This window comes from Centropristis striata, chromosome 7, assembly GCF_030273125.1.
Source record: "Centropristis striata isolate RG_2023a ecotype Rhode Island chromosome 7, C.striata_1.0, whole genome shotgun sequence".
Classification (NCBI taxonomy): Eukaryota; Metazoa; Chordata; class Actinopteri; order Perciformes; family Serranidae; genus Centropristis; species Centropristis striata.
This window is the reverse complement of record NC_081523.1, coordinates 15,396,538-15,424,462: the sequence shown is the minus strand read 5'-3', so window position 1 is coordinate 15,424,462 and position 27,925 is coordinate 15,396,538. Positions and strand designations below refer to the sequence as shown.

General features: G+C 40.4%; 1 protein-coding gene across 1 annotated transcript; it reads right to left on the bottom strand.

Moving 5' to 3' along the window:
• Nucleotides 1–241: 241 nt before the first annotated feature.
• Nucleotides 242–26,019, bottom strand: LOC131975278 (anthrax toxin receptor 1-like). The gene is made up of 18 exons (XM_059337901.1): nt 25,530–26,019; nt 22,417–22,488; nt 22,247–22,318; nt 21,609–21,690; nt 21,407–21,440; nt 20,160–20,239; nt 19,405–19,473; nt 18,727–18,807; nt 17,819–17,879; nt 17,071–17,169; nt 12,271–12,340; nt 12,103–12,181; nt 11,321–11,416; nt 9,331–9,372; nt 7,223–7,318; nt 6,743–6,910; nt 5,625–5,705; nt 242–1,481 (listed from the first exon to the last, which is right to left on the bottom strand). The coding sequence occupies exons 1-18, from the start codon at nt 25,709–25,711 to the stop codon at nt 1,068–1,070; spliced, it is 1,878 nt and encodes a 625-aa protein (XP_059193884.1). The 5' UTR covers nt 25,712–26,019; the 3' UTR covers nt 242–1,067.
• Between the last annotated feature and the right edge of the window lie 1,906 nt (nt 26,020–27,925).

The following is a 27,925-nucleotide window of genomic DNA, read 5'->3' as shown; positions in this document are numbered from 1 at the left end:
ACACACTAAATGATTATTTACATAAAAACCTGTTTGTTAGAAGCTGTGGGTGGATGAGCAAGACGATGTGCAAAGCTTTTCCCTGACTCTGACATATTTTTGTCCACATACTGATGGACGGAACATATGCAGTGATTGCAGTCATCTTGGTCAGGTCAGTTATAGTAACAGGTCTAATCTAGTGTCTAAATCCCAATTCATTATTTACTCTGACTTGCACAAAAAGTAGGCCAGCTGTGACTCACATTAGGCTGGTTTAATATGGCACAGAAGTCAGAAGTTAAAAGTTCAAATACGGTGCACTGCTGTTTCAATACGATTACTTTACATGTGTTTATCAGCAATGTTTACTTTTCTAACCTCAAGAATAGAAAAATGACAAAAAATACAAATACAAAAATGCATTTATGTTGTATAAAACAAGGTAGAAATGTTATAAAAAAGAAACAACTCAAACATTATTGCATGCAATTGCTCAACATTCAAGAGTACAAAAACAGGGATTTCAGATCCTTCTAAATCATCCTAAATCTGTAGTTTTGGAACATTTGCAACAAGAGTCTTTTATCTCTTATCAGGATATGTTACACAGGCACATATTTTAAGGGTCATGATCATTTTGTATACACAACTTTGCTCCTTGTACAGAGGCATTAGTACAAGCTGTTGTTCCTCTGCTTTGTCAGGATTTTGTCTTTTTTTTTGTCTTGTCTTTGTCTTGCGTGCGCATTGAGGGGACAACTGGGTTTGCAGCAGCTCTGAGGACGATGGAGGCAAATGTTTTTGAGCCGGCATACATGACCTCATTTGTAGGGAATGTCTGTGTAATTCAAGCATCAGCAATTGCACTGTTGGGCTAAATGTGTACAAAAGTCACTGTAGACAAATAGCTGAAAACAAGTCCTCACCGCTCCACTTCACAAGGCAAAAAGACCACAAGCCACTGAACATGGCTCGAGGCACTCGCAGGTCCTCGCAGGTACAATCAAGGATGGTCATGTGCTGATTGTTGGTGGGACTCTGAGTTGCCTTTTTAAATCATTTTAAACTCTCCTGTCGCCAGAGCTCTACAGGCCAGGGCGAGGCGGTGGGCGGGCAGGTGGAGGGGCTCGCCCTGCAGGAAGAGGAGGCAGGGAACCAGTGGGGGAGGAGGGGGGTGGAGGGGTGGGTGGGAGCTCTGGTGGGTCAGGTATGTGCAGGGCCGCCGGAGGAAGAACCCGGTTGGGAGGTGGCGTGTAAGGGGGAGGCGTGATGGGAGGGGAGGGAGTGGTGAAGGTGGGAGGAGGTGTTGGGGGCAGCAGTGGAAGGGTGGAGGTGGAGAACGTTGGTGATGATGGAGGGCTGTTTGGGATTGGAGGCAGGGTGCCTTGTGGCGCAGGGGGACACCTGCTGGGAGGGTTGTAGATGGGAGAGGGATGGTGGGTGTAGTGTGGGTAGTGAGGAGAGGGAGACTTTGTCCGGGTGAAGTTCATGCATCTGCCCTGAAATGTGAAAACAGAGCAGTTTTAGAAGACAATGAAACTTTAGGAAATGTTTCCATTTTCCTCATAACATATAACATTTTTATTAAGCATATATTTTGAGATAGGGCTACATGGTGATGTAGTGGTTAGCACTCTTGCCTCACAGCAAGAGGGTCGCCTGCTTGACTCCAGCCTGCGGCTCTTCTGTGTGGAGTTTGCATGTTCTCCCCGTGTCAGTGTGGGTTCTCACCGGGTTCTCCGGCTTCCTCCCACAGTCCAAAAACATGCACTTAGGTTTGATTGGTGACTCTAAATTGCCCGTAGGTGTGAATGAGAGCATAATTGTCTGTCTCTATGTGTCAGCCCTGTGATAGTCTAGCGACCTGTCCAGGGTGTACCCCGCCTCTCGCCCAATGTCTGTTGGGGTCGGCTCCAGCACCCTGTGACCCGACTGCAGTTAACCGGTTCAGGATAATGAATGAATGAATGAATGAACGAATATATATTGAGATGGGTGTGTCCATGTATGTCTAGAGCTGTGACTGACTGGTCCAGAGTTTGTGTGCCAAGTGAGATCAACCACCCACACTTCTATTAAATGTAGTGGTTGAGGTTGCAGGTTAAAGTTCCCCAAAACTGAATTTCAAGAAGAACTTCAAGAAAAGTGAAGATGAAATTGATCTTTAACTATGAAGATGCAAATTTGGTTAGCCACTGGAAGCCAATGTTTTATTTGCTCCTTCAGTCACTTATGATGCATATACACCAAATCCAGCAAACAAACGGAAAGATGTGCTGGAGCCAAAGACATAACGGTTTGCTTCAGTCTGTGGGTGGTGCTTGATTTGGTCTTGACTGTTTTCAACATGGCAGCAAGATCACCAACTTCCTCGTATTACAACTAAACAGTAGCCTACACTAAAATATGTTTCTGAAAACATTTAAGGCAAGAGATGGGAGTCAACTCGGGAGGGAGTTTCCCTCACCATAATCCATCATCTTCACAAATGTCAACAGACCCGGTGGAAGAGAACATAACAAATATCTTTTAATGTTGTGCATTGTGTGATTGTTTGCAGAAAGTAGTGTACATACCATGGGTTCTACTTTTTGATTCCATTGTGGGGATTTTCGAGTGAATAAAATTCACACTCAAATAAAAAAGCAGACAATAAAACCTTGAATTTAGCCTTGTAGCTCAGCACTCTAAAGTCAAAGGTTTCCTAAAATGTTCCGTAGGACTTACAATCTAATTTGTCATTCACATTGTGACAACTGTACATAATGATAATGTGATTTAACTGCTATAGTTGCTTTTCATTATGCCTCTTTGTTAAAAATATCAGTTTCATAGTCTGGAGCCTGGTAAATGACATCCTTGCTTGAAAAACTATGCTTTTATAAATCTAATTTCTTTGACAAAACGCACAGATTTCCTTCTTTGACAGCTGAATTAGTCTAAGATATAAAAATGTCCCTTGCTGCTTTCTGTTACAATCCGTATGGACTGATGACTACAGCAGATGGTACTGGGTCTTCCACTTAAAGAAGCCATTCCTATTGTTCATACACACTCTACATGGCTGTGTTTTAATGTCAACAAACCTCGATAATGGCTGTAATTCTCAATCAGTTAGAAATTTAGTTATGTCCAATTGCTCTACTGAGCTTGACAAAATAGCCTGCCATCACTCTCCCGCTGTCCGAACCAAAGTGAGGTCATGCTAGAGAGACGATTGTATTCCAGAAACGAGCTACACCCCTGGAGCAGCTGCACTGAGGGGATCAGGGAGTTGCAGTGGGCTGATAAGGGATGACAGCACTGCTCTGTGCCTCTCATTTACCGAGCGAGGCAAAATGACCCCTAAGACGAAACAAGCCAAAATGTCACATACATATATACAGCGAGGATAGAAAAATAAACTCTAATTCGATTTTTTTTATATACCTTTAGTGCCTGAGGGACAGGGAAAATCATGGATCTTAACATCTCTTGGACTGCTGAACTCTATCATAGTTACACATAATGTAAACATTTGAAAATGTGTGACAGAAAAATACATGAAGGTGTCTATGTTGAGTTTTTTTATCCTGACTCTTTAGAGGCTCAGAAATATATGACACGTTACAGGAACCTGACTTGGCCTCCTCCCTCCCACTGCTGCATTCATTTAGGGGAAGTTATAAAAGCAAGGCTTTGACAAGAGACTCCTAATTGCAACCAGAACAAGCTTGTTTACTGCAAATCATCAAGGATACTAAAGCCGAGCTGTTTTTCCAGTCCACTAATGAAGAGCTTTATAGTGTGGAGGACTCACTCGTACACTTCTAATTACAGAGCGGTGTGTGTTCGCTCTACTTACTGTACTAGGGGGATGTGAGCCTCTGAATATAATTGTGTGACTGTGAGTGTAGTAAGGTGAGCTGGTCCACCGTAAAAAATAGGTTCAGCTACAAGGCTGATTAGTTTCCAGTAGGCCTCAGGCGGAGCTTCCTGTGCTCCTCTCCATAAACTGATAATATTAGAGTATCAGTGCATCCATTTTTTTCCTGTGTCTGCACTGCATGCTTTCTGAAAGCAAGATAACTGGCCATGTTGGCTGATTAATCTAATGAACCCATGTTTATTTGCCAATCTATAAAAGCCAAAGCTTAAGTCATAGCCAAACCATTATTTTACGTAATGTAACAACTTTTTGGTATCGTACCAGAATCTGAATATATTTGCTCACTGTAGCCAGTTTAGTACAAATTATGTGAATCTAATTACTGTGGCTGCCAACGCATACCACACTGATTAGATTAGATTATAAAATTAAAGAGGAGCTATTATGCTTATTTTCAGGTTCACAATTGTATTTTTCATGTTTCTGCTGAACAAGTTTACATGCTTTAAAGTTAAAAACAATAGTTTGTTTATCTCATACTGTCTGTCTGAATATACCTGTGTTCACTGACTGTCTGAGATGCTCCATTTTAATGCCTGTTTCTTTTAAAAAAAACTCCTGAAAAAGCCTCATCTGGGTCTTTTGCATCTGAGCTGTTGTCATCTCTTCACTGCTGCTGCTCGGCCTTGCAGCCAATTTTTCCCAGTTTCTACTTGCGGTTTTACAACAAAAATAGACGACCACGACAAAAGCCGTCTGTGAAAAACTGTTGACCAAACACCTCAAACTGCAAACAAGGTAAATTATGAGTTTTTGATCTATAAAGGTTTTATATTGGTTAAACCTACATAAGAAATGGATACCGGACCCATTTTTTGGGTCCGGTATCCATTTCTTATAATACATCCTTGACTATTACATTCGATGGGAATGTTTACTACATTCATTGCATAATGTGATCCACATTCTCTATCAGCCTGTAGTTGGTATCTTTATTACAAATTTTAAATAAATCACGTTACTCCAGTAAACTGGGCCCCAGTTGTTCCCTCTCTGTGCTTCTTTTAGTTGAAACCTCAGCTATATATTCTTCAAAGTCTTGAGTGTCAAAACAGCAGTCTGCCACCCTATACAGCACAGGCTCTTTCCCACGCTATATACGCTATATATATATATATATATATATATATATATATATATATACTGAAGCAGTCTTGGTGTACTATAAATTCACCAAAAACAAATTTTGCAAAATACAGTGAAGTATTGTCTTTGAATGTAGTAGCTGCTCTTTGATTTCTTACTCAGGGAAAGATGAATATTACATAAACTCTTGTGGGTGAGGGATTATCATATACAGACTTCCCTCAAACTTGTTTTTTCGACACTTGTAGATCCCACAGTCTCAGACTACATGTCAGCTGCCAACAGCAGAGGTCATTGCGCTGTTATCCCCCCACTACAGCTGGCCTTTGAGGAATTACATTGGGCGTTTTATAATGACTTCTCCAGACGCCTTTACGTTGCCGAGCACTGCAGCCAGACGCTGCAGTCTAAATCCCAACTCACCGCAAGTTTTCCCATGAGCCTCTCTGCTGTGCACACTTCATTGCTCACAGCTGGCCCATTTTCTCATACGATACAAATTCAGATGCAAAAGAATCTCCTCCTTTGCCAAATGCTGATGCACAGCCAAGACCTTACATCAGTTAGTAAAACACAGGATGATTAATGGTCTCATGCCCCACTTGTGCAGCTTTCGAGTTATTCTTACCTTGTCACCCGGATGAGGTCTCATTACAGACACACGATCGTAGCCTTTTCTCAAAAGTACCCACAATGCATCCAGTTTGCTCTGTGGAAACAGGGAAGGAATCAGACTTTAAAACAATTATAATTATCTAAAGATCAGGATTCATCCAACAACTTCCACGTCTGAAAAGTGAAGCCAATGGGGAAATGCCTAAACCTGCATTCTTTCTAATGGCCAGCAGGGGCCGACTCCACTGGCTGCAAAAGAAATCCAATTTCACAAAAGTCAGTGAAAAAATGACCAAAATGCCAACTCAAGACTAGAAATCTATTGTCTACAAGCCAGTAGGTGACTTCACTGTGACTACATCCTGTTCTTCTTTAATACAGTCATGGATATCATCCCTTTTTTCCTCTCCTGATCACTCAAAAAAAACCCAATTCTAAACTGTGCACCTAACTGCAGTGAAATGATCAGTACCATTCATTTCCTACAGCCACTTCACAGTGACAAACTGAAACGGTTTCAGTCCATTGTTAAACTGATTCCTCATCGTTTTTAAACACAGCAAATACTTTGAGGATAAGGGCAGAAAATGCAGCTGTTTTTCCTCACAAAACTGCTGGCTGTGCAGCTCTGCTCCCTGGAGGTCAGTCCAACAGGAGTCTGGTTTCTATTAACTATCCCCCGCTGACTGCAGGCTTCAGAGTGACTCCTTTAACCCCATGCTGGCCCTGGAGGAACGGACTGTGTGCCAGTAGTCACCTAAGCATTATTACCTTAACACATCTCATACTACTTTCACTAGGGCATTTTAATAATGCAAGTACTTACATATCCTCAGCCAGATTAACATGGACTAATTTGTTACAGCTGTTCTTCATGCAGTACACATGCTAACAGCTGAAAAAGACATTTGTCCCAGCAGGGCTATTAAATAATCAGGAATGCTTTAATAAATGAAATGTCTTTTAAAACAAATGACTTATTAGTTCTCCGCCATGTATTATTTTGTATGTTGAGCAGTTGAAACTCATTATCTCTATATGTTTCAGCCATTTTTAGCTGTTGTCAACAATGAGACTCGACAGAGCCTCTGCAGACCGAACACATCCCCATTGTGTTTCACATCAAAGTACCTTGATGGGTGAGTACCACTTGCGTGGCCCAGGGGGTTTGTGCATGCCGTTGTTGAGAACCCGCATGGGGGCTGTCACATACTCCTGTTCAGGCATCTTCACTTTGGCATTTTTTGCCTTTTCCAGCTTTGCTCCTTCTTCGGTGGAGCCTTTCTCACCCCAGCGGACCTGAAAACGGAAAGTATCCAAAGTCAGAGATGTATGACAGAGCCACTCACTATCTTTAACAGATTCGGGAGTTCATAATTATGACTTCTTCCGGCTAGAAATTCATAAATGAGATGCTTCATTGCAGCTAGAGTTATTTGAGCTTTCTGTAAGTTTTGTCTTAAAGCAATCAAAAGTTTTTAATTAGAGATGTCATTACAATTACCCCAATGCGTAAACCTGTAACATCTCAGTATAGGCTGCTTTTTAAGGCCTTCATCCTTCTTAATTAACACATCAGATTGGTTTGGATAACTTGATACTTGATCTCACCTCCATCCTTTTGATTCCCCCAACTCCTCTTCCTCCGTAGTAGGAGGCATCTACGGTCGGCCATTTCTTCTTAGGGGCTTCAAAGTCTTCATCATCCTATGGGAGAGGGACAGAAGGTAGGCCCGATTGTAATAATAGCTAGCTACAATTAGCTACAATGCAAGACAATAAAAGGGTAAATCGAACATTCACCAGTCCGGCTATTCTCATGAACAGTTTACATGTATTCCTACGATAAGTAATGCACTAGAATTTGTAGCTTTCCCACAAAACTTTGAGCCTTATCTTCATCTCTTATTGGCCGTTTTACTAACTAACTTTTAAGAACAGTCTATCTGAAAGAACTCAGGGTGTCTCAGTAGAAATCTATCTCAGCCTTTTTTATTCTATCAAAATAAAAGTTCTTTCCATTTGAGGCCAGAGAGAAAATTGTGAAAAGCTCATTTTTCATTGTGTTGGATTATGGTGATGTGATTTACATGCATGCAACTTCATCCCTACTTAAAAACCAGGGTTTTGCACAATACGCTGCAAGCTCAGGCATTTACTGTGTTTTTTTTTTTTTTATATGAATCTTTACAATAGTCCTCTCTGCAACAGAGGGGAAAATGCATGTGACTATTTATTGCCAAGATATTGTTATGTAAACCATGTACCTATATTTCTTGCCTTTTATTCTTAGATTCAAGCAACTACAGCACAAGCGCCACAAATCAGATTATTTTAACTGCCCCAGGATGCGCTCAGAGCTTGGTGAAACTGCTTTCCCTTTTTATGCACCCTGGGCATTGAATGAGCTGCAAGATATCATTTCCGTAGAAGTACTCCCTTTTTTTGGAATACTTTTAAAGGATTTTTACAAGCTGCCCTGAAGGAAACTTGTTGCTGTTTCACATAATCCTTGACTGAGGTGGAACGTGCTATGGATATCATCTGTAAGGCCTGTATTCCTGTCCTCTTTTTCTGTCTCTCTCATGTTGCTTTTATATATTGTATGTGTTTTAAAATGTGAAACTGATTGTGCTGCCCTCTTGACTGCTTGGGAGAAGAGAGCTTGTACCTCAATGGGACCTTCCATGCTAAATAAAGGATAAAAGGGTGAAAAGTCAGTAGTTATAATGTAGTTATTCTAACTCGAACCCTGTTCTTTTTTCCCTCACATTAACCAAGTAGTTTTGGTGCATAAAACTTCATAAAAACATAAATTACATACATTTTTGTAACAATTTATATGAACCCCTTCATGAAAAGATGTTGCATTGCTGAATGTAATATAATGAATGTAAATGCTGTATATACTGTATACCAAATGGTCATCTAGGAGCTGCCTTGTATAAATGCCCTCTCTGGTCACAAGTAATTGCCTTTCTGTCTGCACTCCCCACTCCAAACCCAGCTCTTATATTTGCCCCCTCTGTGCTGGTTGTTAGATCAGAGGAAATTACAAAGCCCACTGGCAAAACATGTTATGTTTTAGCTCTTTAATACACCCCGTCTGACTCATAATCTACCAGGATGTCAGACAGAGGAAACCATAATGAAAGCCGAAAGTTGTCTGTGAAGCCATGGTTGTCACTGGCGTCTGTTTTTGGAATAAATTTGCCAGTTTAACCTAATTTCAGTTTAATTGGTGCAAATAAATGTAGCCTGACGTGTCCCACAGTTGCATGTTAGCTTGATGTTATTGCATTGTAAATTTGGTTTCTTCTAATAACATGAATTTGTTTATTAAATTCATGTGAAATAATGTTATTAGTCGGTTTCATTTCACTAAATATTCCATGAAGGTTCGAAAAGAGGAAGTGATTTGGAAAACATGTTTGAGTCTTGAGCACAAAAAGAGAGTAGAAAAAAAACAGTAACAGTCAGGATTTCATTGTTATTCTAAGAGGGCGTTAACTCACATTGGATGAATTACTAAATGAGTGAAATCAGACTTTTATGCCAACAAGCGAATGAGTGACGCTGCATGGTCATTGAGGTTAGAAATGTCTGAATAAACGGAACAATTACACAACCTAAACACTGGCAGCTGTCTGAATCTTAAATAACAAGCTTTTCTTTGGAACCATAAGAAACAGATCGAGTGGAAACGGTGCAACTCCTACCGAGCTCTCCTCCACAGCTGGTGGCGGGGGCTCATGGATGATCTGTGGAGTGGGAAAAAAAGGATTGCATGAGAGGAGAAGAGAAGGAGGGAAGTGTTGTTTTGTGTCGGAAGACAACGAAAGTCACAAACACATGTAACAAAAATGATTTTCATATAATCTGCATGTCTCAGCAATGTGTCTTTAGTGTGCAACAAGATGGTTACACAATAACACATGGCTGAGGACCCATTTTTTCCCTTTAATTCTCTACTACTTTACAAGAGCAATGCACTGACCTAGAAATCTGCTAGCCAGATTTTTTGGCCTGAGGCTGTTGATTAGGGGAAAGGAAGAGCAACAGGCTTATAAATACTATATTCAGTGATCTTGCATCCTGTAGGAATCCTTGTTATTCATGCAATTGTGTAGCATTTTTACTTTTTGAGTATGTTATACAGCTACTGCATAAGTGCACATATAGAATGTATTTTAAGCACGAGCAGTTAAGTCTATATCCCTTTGTGTCTTTTCTTGCCACCACATGAGCTGTCCGTGTGTTTTTTCACCAGTGTAATAAAGACAGTTTCTTCTACTTTAAATGCACTTGGCAAATAAAGTGATTCTGATTCTTATTTGTGATTTTCCTCCATGCTTCTCCAAATCCTGGAACACAAAACCGTTCCCCATGGTAACCCTCGCATCGCTTTCCTAAACAGACTCACTGCACGGACTTGAATTTGCGACTAACTGGACAAGAACAGGAAAAAAAAGTAAAAGGAGGGACAGCCATGTTGTAAAAGCTGACATCTCCCTCTGGCAGTTGTGAACGTTCCTGTTTCCAGCGCTGGAAACATTGGACTGGACTGTGAAGAGACACTGCGCTCTTCATTTGAAAGGAGAAATACAGATTCTGACAATGAGTGGCTGATTACAAGAGAGTTTGCTGACATTTTGTTATGCTGGCAGGTGGTCCACTGCCTAAATATTGGCACAGGCATGCTTTTTTCCAGGCGCATTTCCTCTTTTTACTGTATCTTGAGCAGATTAACTTTTCATGAAACTTTTAGGTGTTTTTTCGTGAGTTATCTTGCTTCTAAAACTCTCATAGCAACACACATACCAACCCAAAACAGCTCATTTGAGCTGGAAATTCTAATTATTTAGCTCCTACACTGATGGAAAAATATGTTACCAGTTTAGGCCAGATTATAAGGCAATTAGACCCTAGGCACAGACATGCAAAAGACCCCACTGCCTCTCCTACATAGGAGCAAGACACAGAGACATAAGAGTTGTTTGGCCACTTTTTACTGTTGTTTTGTGTCTCTTTGTAGTCATTTTGAGTCTCTTTGTAGCTGTTCCATGCATCTCTTTGTGGTTGTTTTGCTGATTTAATAGTTATTGTGTGTCTCTTTGCGGCTGTTTTGCATCTCTTTGTGGTTGTTTTTTGTCTCTTTGTAGTCATTTTATCTCTCTTCATGGTCAGTTTGAGTATCTTCCTGGTTTGTACGTGTCTCTTTGAGAGACATTTTAAAGGTGAAGGCCAAGGTGGCCCCTGACACTTTCACGTTTCATGTTCAGTCCATGACTTTAGCTCTTCCAGTGAATATACTGAGGAAGTATTGAGAGGTGAGACTCAGAGGTCACCTGCTGTAACCTCTGACAACACAAATTATCTCAACAGCAGCAAAATTACTTAAACACACATTCACCCGGTGGCCTTGACCTCTTCTGGCTGTGGCCTAAATTCAGCTGCAGGGACTCTGAAGGGCCGTACACCCTTTATTGACCCTGACCTTCTCACCAGGGGAATGTTGTTTAGGTTAATAAGATGCCTTAGGGGGCGTTAGCCAGACAGAACAGACCTGGAAAATACATTTCTCTCTGTCTTATTGTCTGAACGCAATATCACTGCATTCCAAAAGTGTTTGAAGCCACCTAAAACTTGAGAAGGATAGACCAGAAGCTATCTGTACAGCAGTGTGTGTGCATGTTTAAGAAAACTCACCACAGTGCAGCAGAGAGGCCAGAACCACCAGAGGAGAGCCAAGACCAGAAGCAGCATCAGGATGAGGAGAGCTATGGCCAGGATGGTCCCATCAGACTGTGACAGAGACAGACACGTCAACACAGACTCTCTGAATGTGGAGAGGACTAAAACAATGTAAACCTCTCCTCCGAGCTTAATGATTTTTTTGGGAAAGGGGCTCTTTTGAATTTATCTTCCATGGAATCACTTCTTACAGACTGTGATTCAGCTGATGCTGAAGTGCTTCAATCAGCAGTTTTTTATTGCACTGTTTGTATTGGTTTCACTTGTTTGTTCTCTATTGTTTGTGCTAGCTTTTTGGACCCAAAAGAAAACAGTTCTGAAGCTAAATGCTGGTACATTATATTGTCCTCACTAGGGCCAAGTATCATTTAAAAATGATGATACCAGTGATACAGTTACTTACGGAGCACTTCATTTGATGCTCACCACACCACAGACTGTAGCAGTTGTAGCTGCTGTGGTACTGGGCCAATCACACATCACATTTAACTGAATGCTTGCTTTAATTGGCTGCGAGCAGAACCACACACAAAAAAAAAGTCATTTTTTTCCAGATCTCGGTACAAAAAGGGTGAAATACACACATAGATGATCTTACTTTTGATGGTTTAAATACACTTTGCTTAAGATACTGACAGACTTTTTAATTAAGTAAGGTTTGAATGAAGGACTTTTACAGTGTAGTTTTAGTACTTTTACTTCTATCTAAGGATCTCAATAGCTCTTTTAGTACTCACACAGCCAACTGTGGTGATGGTGACCGAACTGGAGATGAAACTGAGACCTTCGTTCATGCTGACATAAAGGTTTGCTGCCCTGGAAAAGACAAAGAAAAATGTCTAAGTTATCAGAGGATGGTGTCACATCAAATCTCACATTTGTTTCAATACATTACAGAAACTTACATCCCCTCATCCTGAAGTACTGGTGCGGGGCAGAGAAGATACGTATCTTCCACAACCAAAGGCTTCACCACTAGGGAAAAAGAAAAAAGGGGGTCATGAAGGATCGAGGAGAGCATCAGCGCCTGGTGGAGATATGCACTTGTGAGTACACTTTTCTCATTTCTATATACACTGTTTCCCATAAAGTTGGAATAATTTTGCTTTCAGACACAATCCTCTGTTATTTGTGATCTCAGTTTCATTGTGATATGTTTGGAAGAGACTGATTAATAAAGTTTTGAGAAGATATACATACTATACTTCATCTGTCAATAATAAATGACATCGTCACAATCATTTAATGGAAAGAGGTAAACAATATTTTATTCCAACTTCAGAGATTTATCTCTGTATTGTTTTAATTTTAAATTGAGTTTTTCTAACTTTGTATTGGGCCATTCTGACTTCTCTGTGCATGAATCATGCTTTATACACAAAACCTTGCCAGCTGCCAGTTTTACCCACAAATAATGACCCGAATCACCTTTCAGATTATGTCATAGTTAAGCCTGTTTACAGTATTAGTTAATTGACTGCATAATGCCACATGACTTAACTGTAACTCAATAAGTATACACATATTAACAGAACTTAATGATGTCACATCTTTCACTATAATTCCATTAACAAACTGTGTGAGGGGGGAGTTCCTTCAACACAAATGCTTTGTTGTCTACTGTCTGAAGACATCTGTATGACTCTCAGAAACATCACCACAGCTTTTGTTTTTCAGGCAAATCTAGCTCCTCTCCTTATCCAGCTGGCTTTTCAGAATGAGCTCCTCCAACAAGCATCGTCGCCCAAGCCTGTCTGTTTATCCTGGCAGGGGGAGAGCATACCCCATAACTGAGGAAATCAACACAAGCAGCCGCATGGGTCACGACTGCTCTTCTCTCGAAACACCATGCAGGACGGAGGGGAGGGGCATTCAGCAACGCTGCCAAAAACAGCTCAATACAAACTGGGCCAAATATGATCCCGCTCCGAGTTCATCTCTGCACTCTGAATGGCCTCACGCTATTAAAGCATGACAAAAAAGTATTTTGAATGACAAATTACTGCAAAGTCCTTTAAAGAGCTGGTGGGAGCTGATTCTGCTGATTTCCACTGTTTAAATCCCTCAAGGATAAAAATGCTGGCAAGCTTCCAGAGTCCATGTCATGGTGTTTTATTTGACTTTTTTCTCCCCAAGCCTTGAGAAACGTCATGACAATTGCCCGGAGTTCAACTTTAACCATGAAGTGAATTGGAATTACTGCTGAATATGATGGAAGATATACAATCTCTGAGAGACTAGGACAGGACGGGACTGTGACTGACTGTTGGCGAAGTCAACTATGAAAAAACAGTCCAACTGTTTGACTTATTTGCTTTCTTCCCCAGATCGGAATGAGAAGATTGATTCCACTGTTAATATGAAGCTACAGCCCGGAGATGGTTATCTCAGCTTAGCATAAAGACTGAAAACATCTTGTCTGGCACTGTTCCAAGGTTACAAAATATGGAGCACGTTTTACCCTATAAAGACCCCATATTAGTTTATTGTGTATGTTTATTGTTGGCGGGGCCCTCTACTGGCCATGGTAATTATGGCAAAAGCCAAGGCAGAAGTGAAGATACGAAGTATAAAGAATGACAAGGTCCACCTATATAGGAAGAAGTACATTTACTCAAATACTGTCCTTAAGTGCAATTTTGAGTATTTCCATTTGATATAACTTTATACTTCTACCCGTCTACATTTTGTGGCAATATGAGTGGGGCCTTTCTGCATAAAAAGTTCTTTTACTTTTGATACTTTAAGTATATGTTGATGCTGATACTTTTGTACTTTTACTTAAATACGTTTTGAATGGAGGACTTTTAATTGTAGTGAGTCATTTTGCAGTGCAGTATTAGTACTTTTACTTCAGTAAGTGATCTGAATACTTTTTCCACCACTGGCTTCCACCCAAACACCAGGCTTTGAAGCCAGTTTGACATATTGGCCAAACTGTGGAATTTCAACTTCTGGGTTTGATCCAATGGGGCCAACAAAGTACTTTTTGCATAGACCTGCATTGGGAAAGAGACGTCTGTAAATAAGTCGATACCTTTTTCTTGAGCGTCACAACCCTACAGAATGTCTTGTTTCACTATTAAGAATTGAATCCATACGGCTCTATCATTAGAGTCAAGAAGAGCTGCATGACTGAAGTAGGCTATTTTATCCCTATTCAGATTAGCAGAGTACTAAACAATCGTGCAGCAAATGATGGTTTAACAGGTTTGATATTTCTTAAATTTCTTTCTTTTTTAGATGACCAAAAGCAAGTAAAACCCAAAAATGACTGTTTTACATTTCAATAGCTTTAAAAGTGCTGGTAGGCAGATGATTAGCTTTGTTGGGAGCTAAGCTAGCTGTTTCCCCCTGTTCCAGTCTTTGTGCCAAGCTAAGCTAACCAGCTGCTGGCTGTAGATTTATTTTCAGCATACAGATATGGGAGTGATATCAATCATCCCCTTTATATTTATTTAAAATCTTGTCTCCCATTATTCCCATTATTCAATATTGTCCATGGCAACATCTGTCACCTAAACAATGGACAGCTCAGGACGGGACCTGCCAAATCCCAGCCCGCCTCACTGTATTTGCTGCTACTTTTTCCTGGAGACACAAACTCAAGTATTAGTTCATCTGTTCACCACATGCAGGTACATATTGCTGCTTTCCTTTTTACCATTGCACCATATTTGCAAAGTATGCAGAGGGCTGGAGCGGGGGAGTCAGCCTGGGCACGTAAAGATGTATTAGAGAGAAGAGAAATGGCTTTCCTTATAGCCAATCACATCTCCAGGCAAACTAGCCCTGGCCTAAATATTTTCATTTAAAGTTTACCCCTGATGCAAAGTAAACAATTTCCAGAGGATTGTGTGTAAACAATCGAGAGATGTGAATGTATCTGGAGGAGAAGTATACAAGTATAATGGGATTCACATAAGGAGATAATTTTACTCAAATTGTTTCCATGTCCGCTGTTTGTCTGCAGGAAGTTGGATGTTGTATCACGCAGAAACAATTATGATTCTGAGGAATTGTTAACGTTTTAGTGACACCGAGAGGACTTTGCTTTGTTACAAAAATTGCATTTAAATGCGTGTGCTAAATTTTGATGGCAGCACCAAAGTAACAACCACTGAAGAGAAGAAAACAGTCCCACTGGGTAGCTAATAAGTACTGCATGTGTGCTATCATGCATACTAAATACATTATAAACAAGAGAAAGCAGAAAATATGGTTAACCATCATGCAAAAATGATACTAAACTCCAAAACAGACCACTTGGATAGAAGCAAAAAGAGCTGACAGCAGGAATTTCCCTGACTTTCCTCTATCAGTGTATGACTGAGTTGACTGATAAAGACATGGACGTGCACCAACATGCCTGAGATTAAAGTAATAATCTTGACATGTTTCATTTAAATAAATGTCTGTTGAGTCACCACCTATCACAGAGTGAGGCAACACAATCAGGCCTCCGCGCTAATCTTTAGTCCAAGGATTAGCCTACATGTGCTACTAAATTAAATTAAAGATAAATTGGAATCTGATTTAAAAAAAGTTTAAGTAACACAGTTTATTAACAAAACAATGTGTTATTTAGTTATTTTGTATGTGCATGCATGTGTGCATTTCTCTTTATGTGCAATTACAATGTGAAACCATTGGAGGCATTATCGAGACACTACAGTGCTAATGTTAGCTTTACCCACCTCAGTTGCTAAGCCTCATTAGTTGAACAGTTGTTAGTTATTGACTCCTCTTTCTCCTTGTGAAAGGAGAAATAATGGGTTTTGTTTATGGCTTTGTCTGCACGTATTTCGTTAACTTCCAGTCGATGGGTGGGCGGCCTACTGATGAATAGTCTTGCATTCAATTATTTGTTTTTTATTGTATTACAAACTCTGTGTCTGTGGCGACATTTCTGAGGAAAAATTACAGCACACAGTTAGTGACGTTTTTCTGTCACCAAGCAGTCGTTTGTCTACCAGGGAGAGTAGGCGGAGCTAATGCAACAGACTTGGTATTCAGCTCACTTGTGTGTAAAGAGGAGTACTATTTTTTTCTGTCTCGAAAGTGAGATGCTACACACACCTGCAATGAGAGAACAAAAAAAGAAAAAAATAAGAGAACAAAAACTTTGCATCTATTTACCACTTCTCCCTCACAGGAGCAGACATTTTGTTTGCAGCTCAGTGCTGGTGGATATCTTGCTTTGTAATTAGACCAGCACCTCCTGCAGCTACTGTGGCATGCCTTCTAGGAAGTGGTTTTGAAAACCATTACAGTAAACCACCAGTAAACGACTGTGTGGAAACCGTATGAGGCCTTTTCCTCCTTCTGCCTCGTGTGTGGTACTTGTTCTCCTTTATCTCTTGTTTCTGGTTTCTTTCCAGGCCGTAAAATTACACAATACGTTGTTTAAAGCAACAAAAAAACATAAGACCAGTAACACCAGCTGTTTGTTTGATCACCGAGGGTTCCAGCTGTGCAGCGGACTTGGTGTTTGACTTTTGGGAAGCCCAGTTGAGTGTAATTTAGATGGATTTTTACAATGGCCTGCACACTAGTGTGTTTATTCTAGCTGATTTTATTGTAAATGACCTGAGTGATCAGCTTTGAGTCAGTGTGTTCTCAGTTAAAACACTCACTGTGTGATGAAACAGTGAATCAGAGTATTGTTTCAACACTAATGAGACGTCCAGTAATGTTTTACTCACTCTTCGTGAGGGTGTCGTTGATGCGAAAGCTGCACAGGACTTTATCAACGTTACGGGCATGAAGAAATCCGTTTCCTCTCACCACCACTTGGAAGGTCTCTGAGTGAGGAGAGGAGAAACAAAACCTTACCTCAAGAATTAAAAATACATTTACCGTAAGCTTGATTTGTGCTTTGAGTAACACCCAAACTTCTCGTCATGTTGTGACAGTCTCAGCAACAACAAAGTCCTCATCAACAACGGTTAAAGTTACCCATCACATACCAGATTAGCTCAATAATTACAAGAATATCATGCATGATACCTTTTTAAATATTAAATAGTGACGAATCACCCTCATGCATGAATCATACATCAATATTGGCTTAATTTCATGTATCATCTGTGATGATAAATATACAGAAAAAAATGGAAATGCATGGTAAAAATGCATGTTATTAATATTTTAGAGACTGCCTCAAAATGTTCACAAATCGTTTTGAGTGGAGCTAATATCTTATAAGACGATCCAAGCTCCCTTTGGCTTCCCTGTAGATCACACCCTAGTTTTATTTCTTTATTTGCCACATTCACTAAATGTGCAAACCCAATTTGTGATTAAAGGAAGGATTACTTCCTTGTTAATGTTCTACAAGAAAAACAAGGCCAATGTAAATAAGGGTTAAATCACATAGTGTCACTACTGTCTGATTGAATTCATTAAGTGGCCTGATGAGGATCAACAGGAGGTAAATGTTTGTTGTCTCACCTCCTGCACAGATACTTGAAGGCTCTGCTGCCAGGATCTCGATACAGGACTTCTTCAGGATCTGAGGAGAGGAGGAGGATAAACATTTTCAGAAGCCAGCCAGAAATTCTCAGAGGTTGGAGCAAGACTTCTAAGAATTTCCTCTCCTTGCAGCTTCATTAACATTTGAGGATAACAGTTTGTTATTATCGGATTATACTCCTCTAAACTGAATGACTGGTTCTAGTCAGAGTGCCTGTATGACTTTTATGTGCCTATTAATTAACCTCTTGGCACCGGGTCATGAAGTTTCCAAATGTTCTCATTTTTGTTCTCCAGGAACAGAAACCCTGAAGACAAAGATTCATGACCCACTGCCCCGCTCACATGAATGAGAAGCAACAGCTTTGACTTTGCTGTTAATCTGCTCCAGATGACAGTCAGCTGCCTGACCTTTAACTCTGCTCAACAAACCTCGTAACCCAGTGACAGCAGCCCTTCACAACAAACTGCTTTTCTCCAGCTAGTAAACACAAGAACTTAAGTCAACACCAATGAGGTGGGTCTCAGAGATACAGGACAGGCTTTGATCGTGTTTGGCCAGACATCAGCCGTCATGATCAAAAGCAGGAAAGTCATGGTCGCAGCAGGTTTTTCCTGGAAGTCTGTCCCTGGCCGGGCTCCACGGATAGAAGAACTTCTAGTGCTTTAAACCTGTTTTGTCTTATTTCCTGTTTGTTATTTGAGCAGCTTGTTGATGGATTAATGTAGAAGTGATGATAGAGATTAAATTGAGTATATTAAAGCAAGATGACTTCCGGAAGACCTCGAAAACAATTATATTTTGACTGTTTATCTGTCCTCATGGTACTATTAATCATATACTGAACACACATGCTGTTGGAACGTATAAGAACTGATGTACTCACCGAGTCGATGACCCCCTGCAAGGCCTCAAATCCATCATTTACAGGGAAGACATGGTCCTTACTATCAGCAATCTTAGCCAGCTGGAGAGGAAACAAGTCATCACAATCACAAGTGACAACTGCACACTTTTTCATCTAATACATAGAATTAGTTTGGCTTGCAGCATAATTGATTGCAGGGGTCTCTCGTATGAACACAATCAACAGTGTAGCCTAATTTCCTTATTTTAGAAGACACACTAAAACAATTTTCATGTTACATGAAGGAGAAAATAAAGGCTTCTTGATTCACAGTGTAATCTTTAGGAACCAAATGTGTGGATAATGCTGTATAAATTGTTTAGAGACGTTTTATGTACATCTAATGTCCTTGTTTGAACATTGAAGGCTCATTTGCTATGTGTTTGATGGTTTATAAATAGTTTTGACTAATATAAGAGGCACAATGTTTTTAAATTGGCGTGAACTGTGCCTTATTTAATGTAAAGCACTTCATTACTTCTCAGAAACACTGGTTTTCAAACTAAAAGTTTGATTTACAAAGCTTCAACATTACACTTTTGCTTTCCTTTTCACCCCCTGAAGCTAAGACGTCAAGACACATTAAGGTACTGACTAAAACTGAGTGAAAAACACACACACACACACACACACACACACACACACACACACACACACCTGTGTCTCGTTGAAGTCCTTCACCCCCACGCAGTAAACAGAGGCACCCAGACTTCGGGATCGGTTGGCCTGTCAAGTATGCACAGAATCACAGCAAAAACAGGAAGAAGCTCAGCACCTGGGTTTAATTACACCTCTGCATTGCACAACATCATCCAAAACATTATTTTAAAAGTCCTCTGTTTGTCTAGATTTTATAAGAGGTTGAGCAACAGCATTTTCCTGGTAAACAATATTATTCAGATGTCATGTGATAATAGAAATGCCACACAGATGTCTGTTTCCAAAACAGAGCACACAAGCCAAATACTTCAATTAGGGCTATTAATGGATGAGGCTTTTGGTGCTGACGCTAAATGACAACCTACGATCTCAGACAGCCGTCAGGTGGAACATTTCCAGCTACTGGAAACATGAGCCCCACTTCATTACTGCTGTCAACATGTGTCACACACCTTTACCTGAAAGGTCTGAAGAGCAAATAAATCCTTAGATCCCAGTGCAGATGTGAGAAAAACGACTGCTCACGTTTATAAATCTGACTGACACCCTGACCCCGTTTTTCTAGACTAAAGTTAGAGGATCAAAGTGGTGATGTATGGGTGTCAGTGTTTGATCTGGCCCATCACATGCTCAGTCACATGTGGTTGTAATCTGGTTATGGTTTGTGTGAGACCCAAATTATAACCACATTGTGGTTTGTAATCTGGTTATAATTTGCGTGACCCATTTAATCTTGCCTTTATCGCACTCACCTCTCTCTCAGCGTAGTAGAAAAGATCCTCGTGCAGCTCTCCATCTGTGAGAGCTATGATAACACTGGCAGTGCGATAACCTGCAGATGCAAAGAATTGAGTCACCCCTCCTGCAATTTCACACTCTTATCTCACCCTGCATTGCAAATAGGCATGCAGCATTATTAAGATTACTGGCATTTTGTTGAAATGCAAAGTCTAATCGCTTTCGTGATAGCATCTAAATCGCACAGTTATAAGTTACATCCCTTTAGGCGTCCTATTCAGAAATTAACACACTCATTCACAAACACAATTCTAAGTCAAGGAGCAATTCCAAATTGTCACTTAACACAGTGGATCCCACCTGTTTTATCGTTTGACAGTTATATAAAGGCAACTCTAAGCCCTTCTGTCAAGAGTAAGGGGATAGTTCAGATTTATTGCAGTGAGGTTGTACGAGGTAAAGCAACCAGACTCCTTTGACAAAAACAGTAATATTACCACGCAGAACACAGGAGTTGCAGGTCTGTTGTAACTTGATCAGTTATTTGGTTTGTGTTTTGTGTGACTTCAGTGTTTTAAAAGAGTTAGTTCTGATTCATGAAAGTCACACAATACCCCAAGAAGCCCACCTGATTGAGGAAGCAGCAGCTCATGTTCTGTGAGGTTAAATTACTATTTATGTCAAAGGAGTCTGGTGGCTTTGAACAAAGCATGACAAGGGCTCCCTCTCAGAAAGTGCCGTATGACATCATCTAAATATAGTGTAAACTTAAACTAATAATCTTTTTTTTTTTTTGGTGGCTGATATTATTTTTTTTGCTGCCCCTACTGACAGCAGTACACTACTTGGTTTTCATGCCGGTAATCCTGCATGGTTCTCAAAACTAGAAGTGTGCTGGCTGTGATCTACTGTTGGTAATTTGTTGATTATAGATAAGTACCTCATAAAACCCTACTTAAAAAAACACTGAACAATCCCTTTAATATTTAACTTTGAGCTGTAATCAGGTGGTTTAATTCAAATACTTTGAAGGCCTGAAACCTTCTAAAATGCCAGCCTTTTTCTGATTTTACACAGCAGAAACAATGTTATAGTTCCTTTCCCTAACTTTTTAATCATCTCACAACCCCTAAAATACATCTTATGACCCCCCTTGGGTGTCCCACTTTGGAGCCACTGACTAAATGCCCACAGAAATAGACAAAATTGACCAAATATATCTCAAAATCAATGGTTATCAAAGTAAAGAAAAGTAACACACCTTCAGTGTTTCCATAGTAAATCTGCTCACTGGCCTGTGAAAAAAGAAGAGCTGATTTCAAACAGTAGACTTTCTATCTGGTAGCATGCAGTACATAATGTAACTCTATGCTCTAACAGCCATTTAGCTCTCTGGAGTGTGTGATGTTTGTTCTGGAGCCAGTGCAGAGATAAAGCAGATGCCAGCTGGGAGTTGGACTCACCCTCAGGATGCCCTCATGCATGAAAGTGTCTCCCCCAGGAAGAACCCGCTGCAGCTCCTCCAGACCTTTACGAATGCGTTCCCTGAGCAGATACACAGAAGACGAGGTAATCTGCATTGTTGATAATCTAATCTAATTGAAAATATTTATTTTGTCAGATTCATTTGTGAGCATATATTTTGACTACAAACAGACACTGCAAGGCGTGGTAACTGAATAATAGTTTCCAGAAGGACAGAAAATACCAGCAATGTGTAACAGATGAATTATTGAAACAGTATTGGTTTGTTTTGGCTCGAGAAACGGTCACGCAGATAGACAGGAAATGAGCCCTTTGTAGAATAAGATATAAGGGAAGGATTGAAAATATTTTGTGACACTCTGCTGAAGAAAGATTAGACACATAAACTGCCCACAATGTGTTGAAAACCACATGATGAAGTAGTCGTGCAGACCAATTCAGTACAGACAGATCACAGTGAGAGAAAGTATCTGTCTGGAATCTTCTTGGTCATAAACATTCAGAGGGATCATAACTGTGTGGCCTGTGTCCAAATCTGGCATATCACTCATTCCTCTCAGCTGCATGATAAAAAAAGTAAAGGATTAAATTCAGTTTTGGGGGGATCTGCACCCACCTGTCTTCTGTCAGGCTCATTAAGATCCTTCCCTCAGTGGAGAACACAATGAAGGACATCCGCAACTGTGGGCTGTGGGAAGGAGATGAGAAAAATATACTCTGTTAGATCAAGGATCATTTATTGTTACATGTTTTCCCACAGACACTTAATCAACATGTGTTTTTTACCTTATGAATTTATGAGCTAGGTGTTCAACAAAGTTGTAGATTTCTGTCCAGTGATTCTGCACACTCCCAGACCTGAGAAGAGAAAAAGTTAATGTCAGGATGATCGTTTTCAACCACTGCTGTCACTTTAAGCTGCATGACCTCTCCTCTATACTACTGTTCGAGTGTTGTCACCTTAACATTGGACTGTGGATGGAGTATGAGACAATAGGCACCTGGACACAAACATTTAAAAAGGCTCTTTCACAGGAGCAAGACCCCCAGACTAAAAGAGACACAGGTCTCTTTTGAAGTTGTTTTGAGTCTCTTTGTAGGCATTCTGTGTCTCTTTGAAGTTATTTTGTATATTTTTGTAGTTGTGTTGTGTCTCTTTGTAGTTATTTTGCATGTCTGTAGTTTTTTTGCATCTCTTTGTGGACGTTTTGCATCTCTTTGAGGGTGTTTTGTGTTATTTTTGCGTCTCCATAGTCGTTCTGTGTCTCCTTGTGGTCATTCTGTGTTTCTTTATATTCATTTTGTGTCCACTTGAAGTAGTTTTGCTTCTCTTTTTGTCTTTTTTTGTCCAATTGTAGTCACTTTCTTTTCTCCTTGTGGTCATTTTGTAATCATTTTTCATCTATTTCTAGTCATTTGCTGTCCCTTTGTTGTAGCTTTGTGGTCATATTGTGTCTCTTTGTAATTATTTTGTGTCTCTTAGTAGTTTTTCAACTCTTTACAGTCATTAAGCATCATTTTTAGTAGTTTTATATCTCTTTGTAGTAGTTAAGCATGTCTTCAAAGTAGTTTTATGTCTCACTTTGTAATTTTGCATTTCATCGCCCCCTGACCCCTTGGGCCCCTGTGTCCCGTAGGTCAGTAATCCATCCACGGTTTAGACATCTAATGGTAAGAGGAGAACAGAAAAAGCCTGCAGAATAGTTCTGCATGAGTAAAGGCAGAGCTGGTTTACTCTGAGGCGTATAGCAATGATGTCGTGCTACTCAAATTACTGTTAACATCTTTATAATGCACCTGCAATTAAACCAGTGTTATTTTAGTCAGATTAATGTACCGTCATTAAGCCTTCATGCAACCAGCTCTGTGATCACAACTAGGTCAGTGTGGCTCATAATCGTCTTGCACTCCTTTTTTTTAATGAACTCCAAACTGACCCAGTGCTATTCACATTTTTACTTGATGTTTTTACTGGAGTGTGTAGCAACGGCCACAAAATCCTCTGTATCCTGTTCTGCTGTTGTTAGGAAAGAAATACTTAGGAGGAGAGGAGCTTCTCGGTATGTATCTTCTAATCTAATTATCTTTTTTTTCTGTAGATATCATCATACATTTGTATCTGGTTAATGACCATTTGAAAATGTTGATGCTTATGTCTTTCATTTAAAGTGTGTTTTCATAACCCCACACCCCCCTGAAACATTTCTCAAAACACCTATTTTTCCATTGTTACCATGACACAAGTCCCAGCACAAACAGCCCAGCCAACAGGCTGAAACACTGGAACATCTGGATGTAATGGAGAAAGGGCAGTGCAGAGAGGAGAGGAGAGGAGAGGAGAGGAGAGGAGAGGAGAGGAGAGGAGAGGAGAGGAGAGGAGAGGAGAGGAGAGGGATCAGGCAGATACAGTAAGAGGACAGTGAAGGCAGGTGGAGTACATCACAGCTAAAAGGTAGCGGAGCGAGCTAAGATCCCACTTGGAAAAAAGGACAATAAAAAGCTAATGTAATAAATTATAGCCCTGCAATAAAGGCTGTCAGGTCAGACATGTAATATAAATCTGTCGTTAAAACAGGCTCACGCTCACAATCACTATCTATTATGCACAACTGTCTAATTTCCCCACAGTCATGTGTCTGGAGGTGGCACTTGACATTTAATGTAGGACAACTTGAAAATCCAACTCTAACTCTGGTTGTGGGAGAGCTACAGAGAGAGGGAGATCCCATCTTCCAGATAACAGAAATGATGGGTTGGAAGAAAGATTTGTTGTTGACCTAGTTGGCAAACATTGTGCCTTGTGGTAGGAGAGCCAGGTTTGCAAAACACAAATGTCAAAAGGTAAGCGCTCTGTTACAGTCCAAAGGCAACAGCTTCAGTGAGTCAGTGCCAGAGGAGCTGTGTGCACATTTATCTTTGAGTCCCAGTCGAGAAAACTCAGGTAAACACTGCTCATTGACCCTTTTTCGGAACCTTAACTTGTTTTCACTTGACTGACGTTGTTGATGAGGTTACTCATTTCCTGTTTAGCTAAATTTGTAGAGCATGAAAATTGATGTTTTACTTACAAATACAACATCATGTATACCACCCCCAACCCCCAGATAACTGTAACAAGAAGCATATCATAAAAGCCTTATGAAAATGTTATCAAAATGTAAAAGTTCTGCATGGTAGTTTTGATCAGGTGCCCATGATGCACGGCTGAATGGAAACACAGAGATAGCTAAAAACCAGGTTAGATAAACATGGAAACTGTCTCTAAATCAAGCAGCTTTGCAGGGAGGACTAACATCCTGTGGCCTACTTGAGATACACAGACTAAAAGAACTCCAAGAAGATATATAACAATGTACTTTCTGACAAGCAATTCTGGATTAAAAACTGACCACGTGGTAAATGTTATGTTAATGACGATGAACACCAAACACAACAGTCAGCTACAATCTGCGCAGCCTGCTGCTGAATGATGAATAAGGGAATGCATAACACACCACTAATCATTCCCATCTGTAAACACATGCCAAGCTGAAATGCAGATCGAGTCCTATCGGGGGCAATGCATTATTACTGTATCCATCCATTTTCCTGCATGACATGACAGCAGGAGACGTAATGATAACAGGAATGGGGATGAAATCCTAAAAACATTTTGGCTGACCCTGACGGGAGAAGCACAAGGGCTAGATACATGTATTGTATGCATTGGTGTGCTTTCATGATGATGCATAAAGCAAAGTTAAGCTCGGCCAATGGGCATAAATACAATGCAGGATAATAATTTATTGTTATTTATCCTCATAGATTTTAACATAAATGGCTTTCAATTGTCAACAGAAATTGACCCATTCATCCATCCCATCTTAAATGAACCAGGTCATGTGTGTCATGTTACTCACTTATCCAAAACAAAGTAGAGATCAAAGCCTCCAAAGCATGAGGACGACCCAGCCTGCCTCCTGTCCTGGTTCGGCCCGGCATTTCCAGCAGTAAGAACAACCAGCACAGCGCCAAACACCACTGGAAACCAGGAGCTTCTACTCCAACACAAAGGCATTATTCCAGCTGCAGAAAGTATCATAAAACCAACTTCAACAAAGAAAAAGTTTCGGGGGAAAAAGTTTCAAAGTTAATCCTCCTTGCAGATTCGTCCTTCAATCCTTCACAGGCATCTTCAGCATGATGAAAAAACAATAATCCCAATCAGAGCAGTGAGTGTAACTCAGAGAGGTTGAGGTGGAGGGTGTAGAGAAAGCTTGAGTGTTGTTGGGACCCTCTCATCACTGGCTCCGACACAGCATGCACAAAGATGAGAAGAGCTCCACAACCTCCCACTCTCACTGCTTTTTGATAATGACAAGACCATGCAACAGAGGGATCTTTCCTAGATGTCTAGCTCTAAGAGTCTTTGCAAAACTCTCTTTGTGTTTTGAACTCTCTCTCTCTCTCTCTCTCTCTCTCTCTCTCTCTCTCTCTCTCTCTCTCTCTCTCTCTGTAGAGGAAGAGAGTGATGAAGACAATACAGTGGAAACACCAGAATCTGCTGACTTGTCCTGCCGCCTGGTGGTGAAAGGTGGCTGTAAACCATCAAACCACTATGAATATAAACTCGGTGAACCTGAAGACTGTGAAATGGCAATAAATACTACTTTTTTGAAGCATATAATGTGTTTTACGCGCACAAATTAAATATCCAGTTTCTGTATATCAGTTCACAGTTTATTATCGCGTCTCCAAACAAAGGTATACTTCCTTCTTAGACAAATTAAGTTATATTTCCAACTTAAACATCACATTTCTGCGGTCAAAAAACTGTGTGCCTCCCGGGATCTCACAACAATCAGTCATACACCGGTGTCCTACCTTGTGACATCAGAACCCATAATGAACACTCTTCTCCACCCGGTGGTGGGAGGCGCAAACAAACAAACAAACAAATAAACAATCAAAGCAAAATGGCTCTTACAGTCATGTTGACATACTTCTGGTCAAACACTGACACACAGTTTACGGAGTATGATCCTTGGTTTAAAGGCCTGAAATCATAATGTAGTGATGATACAATAGGAGTCAGTTTGAATGTCTCAGGAACATCCTTCATCCAAGACATGATCAAACTATACACCTGAGTCCTTCCACTGCCCTCTGCTACTGCCAATTGGCTCGCTACTCCTTGAATAACAAAGGATCCCTTCAAACAGTCTATAAGTCAGTGTATCACTGGGTCAGCCCTGCATTGGTTCCCCTCATACCTCGCTGATAGGAGTTTTTCAGTTTCTGTTGGGAGTTTTACCTACTCATCTAAAAACTCTGTTCTGTGGTGTACCCCAGGGTTTAGTCCTTGGTCCTATCCTGTTTGCCTTGTACTATATGCTTCCTTGGACAGAAAATGAGGCAATTTAAAGGTATCTATCAGGTTTAAATAACTGCCTGAATACCACAAAGAACTGGATTACAGATCATTTCTTGCAGTAAAATTAAAATAAAACAGAAGTCCTCATTTCTCCCTTTCTGGAGGATAAGGGATGGTCTTGTGTCCCTTACCTTGATGATTAAATCCTCTATTTGAAATGTAGGTGTCACTATGGACCAGGCCCAGACTCTGGATTAACATGTCAGCTGTCTGATTCACTCTTGTTTTTTTCCAGCTGAAAAACATTGCGAAACTCAGGCCCATTGCGTCCCAAGCGGAGATGGAAATTCTCATTCATGCTTTTATATCGTCCCGCCTTGATTATTGTAATTCACTTTACTCGTTGATATGAAATTCTTCTAGATTCAGTTGAAATGAGGAGGGTGTCAAGGAAGTGGAGTTCAATGCATGTGATTTAATGCACACGACGGATTCATCTCTCATGCAACTGAAAGTACAAGGACATTAAAGCAGTTTACACACTCATGGCTCAGTGTCAGATATTTTTGGTACATTGAAAGTTGCTTCACATTGTGCTTACATGGTAAAGTTGTGAGACACATAATATATGGTCAGCCTATATATGGTCAACATCCCACTCCAGTGGTCAGTGGCGACACAAGTCTAGTTCCTCAAATACACATTCCTAAATATCAAGTTTACGCTGAGCTTATGAATACATGCTGAGAAGGAACATAGAAAAACAGAATAACACTCGTTTATAAGTTGAACAAAATGCTGCTGCTAAACTCCACCAGGTCCTCCAAAAGGTCTCATGTGACACTAATTATGATTGCTCTTCATTACATTAGAGATCACCAGCAGGTCTCTGAGGTCCTCTGATAAAGATTTACTGGTCGTCCCCCTATCTAGACTCCCAAA